This window comes from Heterodontus francisci, chromosome 41 (genome assembly GCF_036365525.1).
Source record: "Heterodontus francisci isolate sHetFra1 chromosome 41, sHetFra1.hap1, whole genome shotgun sequence".
In the NCBI taxonomy this organism is placed as follows: Eukaryota; Metazoa; Chordata; class Chondrichthyes; order Heterodontiformes; family Heterodontidae; genus Heterodontus; species Heterodontus francisci.
Window position 1 is genome coordinate 31,644,988 of NC_090411.1, and position 7,799 is coordinate 31,652,786.

A 7,799-nucleotide genomic window follows, 5' to 3' on the forward strand; every position below is an offset into this window, starting at 1 on the left:
GACAGCAAGAGTTTAAGGTACCAGTCCCTTGTCTAATAACATGGTGATGGTGTCCAAATACTATTTCTACACAAGAACTTTCCCAGCATTAATATAGTTCTCGATTTTTTTCCCCAGAAATCCACAACTTTACCCAAAAAAGTTTTTGAATCAGCTTTACTAATACCACACTCTACAACCTACGTTAATACAGTCAGGTGAATTGTAATGGCCCAGTTACATATTTGCTTAGATTGAGAATTCTTCAAAAGGTAACAGCTAGAATATTTGCCATAATCAACTAGTTATTTAATGGTGCACAAATTCAGTCCATTACTTCATACAACAATAACTCAACACATTGTCTCTTAAGTCAGACATACCAGTCCTTTGCAACAAATCTAGTGACAGAATTTGATGTTAGCTTCTCCACGAGGTATGCTCATCGAACAAGTACTCTCCCATGCTATTGTCAGGGGCTCCCAGTCTCTTCAGGTTGGTGATGTGATCTCCAAGCTTCTTGATCATCTTCACTTGCTCATCCAAGTAGTGAGTCTGCAGGAGGTTACAAAGCTGGATAAAGAGGAAGGAAAGAGCCAGAGAAATGAGGGCAGAAAATCCAAGTTCCACTCTGAGAGAACAGCATAACAGGTACTCTCAGGAATAGGACAACAGATTTTATATAGTGATGGCATAAAAATATTACAAAACCTCCCGGTTGAATGCTGCTGGTAGGATGTTCAAGTCATTATTGTGGAGCACAGCCGAAATCCCAATTGAACAGAGCAGGTTGGTGCAATGAATTCACCTGTGAAGATCAAAGGAAACTTTAACGGATTGCACTCCTCCCTCCAGTAGAGAATCTAGAACTTACGTGAGGGTCAGTGTTGCCAGTAGAGAGTTTGTGCAGATCCAGCAGACTCTGGTTCACACCCTTCTCCATCTGCAGAGCTCTCTGCATTGCCTCCAGACCATTGCTCCACTCATCCTGCTCTGGCTTCTGGTCCTAATATTATTCAATAACAACTTTAGTTTACAGTTACATTTATTCCCCACCACTCACTGATTTAATATAAAGTGGAGGAAAACCCAATGCAGGTGCTCACAGAATTAAATGATCGTAAGTCCCCAAGACTCGCATCGAATCCCTTGTAGTTCTGATGTACCTGGGAAGCCATCCTTAATAATAAATTACACAGCAAAGTGGCCAAAAACCTTATTCAAAACCCCTCTCACCAGTTTCTATGTTTATACTGTTAGGAACAGTACCCCCACTTACCCCTTTAATACAGGAAGTAGTTGCCTAGATGATGAGTGACAGTTGCCAGTAACCAATCAGATCTTTATCCTCACTCCGAGCACCAATCAAGAAAAAAAGGATTGGCAGTGACACCCAGAGCCAATCAAAACATTGAAAGATGGCCACATTGGATGACCACTGACTGATGATGACATTACTGCTCCAACTGTGACAATGAGGATTGAGAGATCCAGAATCACAAAGGTTTGTAATTTACTGGTTGGAGAGCGATGTCTCAATTCATTCCATTTTCGCCGCCTCTGGAGAATCCTTGGCATCAGGTGGCAGGACCGTATCTCCAGCGCAGAAGTCCTCGAGGCGGCCAACATCCCCAGCATATACACCCTACTGAGCCAGCAGCGCTTGAGATGGCTTGGCCATGTGAGCCACATGAAAGATGGCAGGATCCCCGAGGACGCATTGTACAGCGAGCTCGCCACTGGTATCAGACCCATCGGCCGTCCATGTCTCCGCTTTAAAGACGTCTGCAAATGCGACATGACGTCCTGTGACATTGATCACAAGTTGTGGGAGTCAGTTGGGATCCCCGAGGAGGCATTGTACAGCGAGCTCGTCACTGGTATCAGGTCCACTGGCCGTCCATGTCTCCGCTTTAAAGACGTCTGCAAACGCGACATGAAGTCCTGTGACATTGATCACAAGTTGTGGGAGTCAGTTGCCAGCGATCGCCAGAGCTGGCGGACAGCCATAAAGGCAGGGCCAAAGAGTGGCGAGTCGAAGAGACTTAGCAGTTGGCAGGAAAAAAGACAGAAGCGCAAGGGGAGAGCCAACTGTGTAACAGCCCCAACAACCAATTTTATCTGCAGCATCTGTGGAAGAGTCTGTCACTCTAGAATTGGCCTTTATCGCCTCTCCAGGTGCTGCTTCACAAACCACTGACCACCTCTAGGTGCTTACCCATTGTCTCTCGAGACAAGGAGGCCAAAGAAGAAGGTTGTTCATAATTCTGGAAGGTTCAATGATTTAGTTATTTGCAGTTGGCTTTGGCTTTGATACAACTTCCTAACAAATCAGACAGTCTGCAGTGAGTCTTCAAAGGAGCCAACATTGAGCCAGACGAATGGAAAGTCAACCTGATTATCAGGAATGTGCTGGGCTTGAAGAGACCCTGCAGTGCCATCTGGCTAGTCCCACAAATTAATCCCTTTGATCACCCACTCCCTCAAACACCTATTTGGTGCTCCCTTAAGTTTTCCCCATACTCAATTATACAGGGCCTTGGTAAGGCCACACCTGGAATATTGTGTGCAGTTTTGGTCTCCTTATCTGAGGAAGGATGTTCTTGCTATAGAGGGAGTGCAGTGAAGGTTTACCAGACTGATTCCTGGGATGGCGGGACTGACATATGAGGAGTGATTGAGTTGGTTAGGATTAAATTTGCTGGAGTTCAGAAGAGTGAGGGAGGATCTCATAGAAACCTATAAAATTCTAACAGGACTTGACAGGGTAGATGCAGGAAGGATGTTCCCGATGGTGGGGGAGTCCAGAACCAGGGGTCATAGTCTAAGGATATGGGGTAAACCATTCAGGACTGAGATGAGGAGAAATTACTTCACCCAGAGAGTGATGAGCCTGGGGAATTCGCTACCACAGAAAGCAGTTGAGGCCAAAACATTGTATGTTTTCAAGAAGGAGTTAGATACAGCTCTTGGGTCGAAAGGGATCAAAGGATATCGGGGGAAAGCAGGAACAGGTTACTGAGTTGGATGATCAGCTATGATCATAATGAATGGCGGAGCAGGCTCGAAGGGCCTACTCATGCTCCTATTTTCTGTGTTTCTTTCCACTGCCTCCCTGGGTAGTCTAAGCAAAGGGTGACCACCTTTGGTCAAATGTAGTCAAACTGTCTGTGTACCTTCTCTCCAAGCTTGAGCCAGCCTCTCTCATTCTGCAACATTGAGACAACATCCAACACATTATAACAACAACTTGTATTTCTATAGCTTAGTGAAACTTCATATCTGTGTAACCTCCCCCAGCCCCACAACCCTCCAAGTTATCTGCAGTCCTCTAATTCTGGCCTATTGAGCATCCACAATTTTAATCGCTCCACCATTGGTGGCCACTCATTTCGTTGCCTCGGCTCTAAGCTCTGGAATTGATCTCTGGGTTGGTTGGCAAGAGCAAAGTACATATGGAAAGAGGAGTGGCGGCAGGTGAAGTGGCTCAGTTAGAACAGGAGGCCCAAGAAATGATAAAGCAAATGAAATTCATTCATGTTTCCCTAATAGGCCAGGAATGGTGCTTGGACTCCACAATCAGAGCTTCAGCTACAGCTCAGTAGATAACACTCCCTGTGTCTGTGTCAAAAGGTTGTGGGTTCAAGTCCCACTCCAGGAGGTGAGAGAAGAAAATCTAGGTTGACATTCCCAGTACAATATTGGGAGAGTGCTGCCTTCTGAGCAAGATGTTAAACCCAGGCCCCAACTGCTCTCGCTGGCGAATGCAAAAGATTCTTTGATACCATTACAAAAAAAACAGGAGTTCTCCCCAGTGTCCTGGACAATGCTTATCACCAGTTGGGTTATCACATTGCTTTTTTTTTGGAAGCTTCTTAGTAGCCACACTTTCTACATCTCAACTCTTCTGATTAATCAATTAGGATGATTAAATCATTAATCAGCAGCACTTAAGCCTTGAAACCAGAAATTATTGCTAAGATGGAGCTTTTGCTTTTCTGTCAGCCATGACTCAGTGGGTCACACTCTTGCATCTGAGTCAGAGGGTTGTAGGTTCAAGTCCCACTCCAGAGACTTGTTCAGGCTGACACTCCCAGTGCAGTACTAAGGGAGTGCTGTACTATTGGAGGTGCTGTCTTTCAGATGAAATGTGAAACATAGGCTCTGTATGCCCTCTCTGGTGGGCTGAATGAAGAACTGAGTTCTCCTTTATGTCCTGGCCAATATTTATCCTTCAATCAACATCATTAAAACAGATTAACTGGTCATTTATGTCATTGCTGTTTGTGGGAAATTACTATGCACAATTAGCTACAATATTTCCAACATTACAACTGTGACTACACCTTAAAATTGACAAATTTGGCATGTCTTGACTTCATGAAAGGGGTGATATTAATACAATTTTTTTTCTGTTCAAGCACAGCCAGTTAGTTTAAATGGCCCCCCCCCCCCCACTTTCCCTCCAAGACACCACCTCTTATTGAGTTACAGTTGCAGGTTGACAAGTCAATTTCTGAGGCCTCAGCCAAGAGACAATTCTTCCCATGTGCAGCTCTTAACAAAGTGCAACATCTAAATTATTACAACAACATGTTTTTCTATAAGACCTTTTAATGTCTTAAAATGTCCCAAGGCACTTCACAGGAACATTATCAAACAAAATATGACACTGAGCCACATAAGGAAATATTAGGACATGTGACCAAAAGCTTGATCAAAGAGGTAGGCTTTAAGGAGTGTCTTAAAGGAGGAATGCGAGGTGGAGAGGTTTAAGAAGGGAATTCCAGAGCTTAGGGCCTAGGTAGCTGGGCTCAATTCCCTTAATGAATTTAACATTCTCGTAATATTTTGCTCACAACAGTGTCGGAAAACGCTATATGCCAAATGGGAAATATTAATTTCTTCAGTTGGAAACTTACATTCGACTTTTAATGGGAAAAAACCCTACAGTAACTTTTAAAAATTCTAGCAGCCAAGATGGCCACTGCCATTTAATCTGAAATACCAGGAGATTGAACTGGAGACAAAAAGTCGAACAAGAAGCCCAGCCAGGACACTGGCTTGCTCTAAGTGATTGAATTACCTAAAATGGCTTCATGAGCACAGCAGTGGAGGCCATCCTCACCCATTGACTTTGAAAAGGCCAACCCCCTCCAAGTGTGAATTGGCATCCTGGAACCTGTGGAGCCAATTCTGAACCTTGTAACTCATTAAAAACAAAGGGTATTGAGAAAAGCATGTGACTGTCTGTCCATCTCGGAAGAAAGTGGGAGTTGTTGCACAGACAAGCAGTAACTGAGTGTACAGCAGCACAGAAGGCTGCTACTCCCCGTCTCTCTCTTCTTTCTCTGCCCCCAGAAAACATTAAGTGAAAACCATTTGCGACTGGGGGAACCCTCCAAGCCTACAGACTGCTACAGCCAGCGACAAGGGGAAGAGAGCAAACTGCAATTCCGCCTTCAAGCAACCCTGAGCAAAGCAGGCCAATCAAAGTGCACTTCGATCAGCGAGGACGTCAAGAATACAGCTTCAGTCGAGAACTACTGGATTTACAGACTGTATTTAAATTTCATTTATTCTGGACTTTAACCACCAAATCTGTTTTCCCTCCTGTAATCTATTTGTGTCTGTGTGATTCTCGCGTGACTGTGTGGCATATTTTGTAGTATTTTTAAATCGTGCTAGATGTTAAGTATAATAAACTTAGCTCTTTCTTGTTTAAACTCAAGAAAACCTGTCCGATTGGTTATTTTGCAATCACAGTAAAGGAAAAGCACTCACAGAGGTGGTAAGCCCAACCACTGTTTAACAGGAATAAACCCTGTTGCAGTGAAATAAGAGGAAGGGGCAAGAGGAGAACCTGAGACCCCCTCCTCACCTGGCCATAACAACAGTGATTACACTTCAAAAGAACTTCATTGGCAGTAAAGCACTTTGGGATGTCCTGAGGTTGTGGAAGGTGCTATATATATATGCAAGTCCTTTTTCCTGAGTTTATTCCCCTGCTTTAGTTCTCCATATTAAATGCTATTTTCCACTCTTCAACCCAATCTATCCAGTCCTTTTCACATTTGGTTTGATTGCCCCCATCATTTGAGTCGCCCACAAAATAAAACTTCAAAGGATAAGTAACCTTGTACAATCTTTTATGTCTTGCATATCTGATGTGGTATCTTTTCCTCAGCATATTATGGTGGGTTTAATCACTTTACCTAGTCTTAAATATTGGGAAGACTGAAGCCATTGTTTTCAGTCCCTGCTCCAAACTCCATGCCCGAGCTACTGACTCCATCCCTCTCCCTGGCAACAGTCTGAGATTAAATCAGTCTGTTTGCAACCTTGATGTCACATTTGACACCAAAATGAACTTTCGACCCTCATATTCGTGTCATCACCAAGAATGCCTATTTCCACCTTCATAACATCGCCCGACTTCACCCCTGTCGCAGTTCATCAGCTGAAACCTTTATTCATGCCTTCGTTACCTCTATACTTGACTATTCCAATGCACTTCTGACTGGTCTCCCACATTCTACCCTTCGTAAACGTTAGGTCATCCAAAACTCTGCTGCCGATGTTTTAATTCGCACCAAGTCCCGTTCCCCTATCACTGACCCAAATTGGCTCCAGGTCAAGTACTATCTTGAGTTTAAAATTCTCATCCTTGTTTACAAATCCCTCCCCTCTCTATCTGTGTAACCTCCTCCAGCCCCACAACCCTCTGAGATATCTACATTCCTCTAATTCTGGCCTCTTGAGCATGCCCAATTTTAATCACTCCAAAATTGGTGGCCGCACGTTTAATTGCCTAGGCCCTAAGCTCTGGAATACCCTCCTTACACCTCTCTGCCTCACTTTCCTCCTTCAAGACACTCTTTAAAACCTACCAAGCTAATGGTCATCTGACCTAATATCTCATGTGACTTAGTGTCATATTTTGCTTCATAATGCTCCTTTGAAGCTCCTTGGGATGTTTTATTGTGTTAAAGGTGCTATATAAATATAAGTTGTTGTTGTGTGCATGAAGTGTTGTCTATCAGCCAGATGTTCAGTAGCTGAGACTGAGACAAGCTGAAGGGAGGAAGGGGGCAGTGGGGGAAGAAAGAGACACAAACACAACGATGTACTGTTGGTTGTGCAGTCATTGGCTCAGTGGTGCAAATAGACTATCTTTGTGTTGTTAAGCCATAGTTTCAATGATTAATCTCTTGGTTGGTTGGCTAAGAGTAAAGTACATATGGAAAGAGGAGAGAAGAATGGTGAACTGGGTCTGTTGGAACAGGAGGCCCAAGAAATGATTATGCAAATAAAATTCACTAATATTTCCCCAATAGGCTAGGAACGGTGCTTGGACTCCATGATCAGAGCATTAGCTGCAGCTCAGTGGGTAGCACTCAGTGTCTGAATCATTAGGTTGTGGATTTAAGTCCTACTCCAGGACTTGAAAAATCTAGGCTGATATTTCCAGTACAATATTGAGGGAGCTGCCTTTTGGATGAGATATTAAACCCAGGCTCCAACTACCCCCTCAGATTCTTTGATACTCTGAGAAAGGGAGTTCTCCACAGGGTCCTGGCCAATTATCCTCAATTCACCCCCCCCCCACCCCACCAAATAAAATTCAGTGTCACGACATTGCTGTTAGCTGCCACACTTTCTACATGCCAACAGTGACTACTTCAGAAGTAACTCATTGGCTGTAGAACATTTTGGAATGGCCTGAGGTTGTGAAAGGCACTATATAAATGCACGACCTTTAACTGTAGGATCAACTTGAAAGTAATGAAGACTGAAGGAGCTACTAGAAATTTGGTCTA

At 43.8% G+C, this 7,799-nt stretch overlaps 1 protein-coding gene across 1 annotated transcript; it reads right to left on the reverse strand.

Moving 5' to 3' along the window:
- Window positions 1–399: 399 nt before the first annotated feature.
- LOC137353549 (ferritin heavy chain, oocyte isoform-like) lies at window positions 400–1,157 on the reverse strand. The gene is made up of 3 exons (XM_068019916.1): window positions 1,086–1,157; window positions 854–985; window positions 400–552 (listed from the first exon to the last, which is right to left on the reverse strand). The coding sequence occupies exons 1-3, from the start codon at window positions 1,155–1,157 to the stop codon at window positions 400–402; spliced, it is 357 nt and encodes a 118-aa protein (XP_067876017.1).
- Between the last annotated feature and the right edge of the window lie 6,642 nt (window positions 1,158–7,799).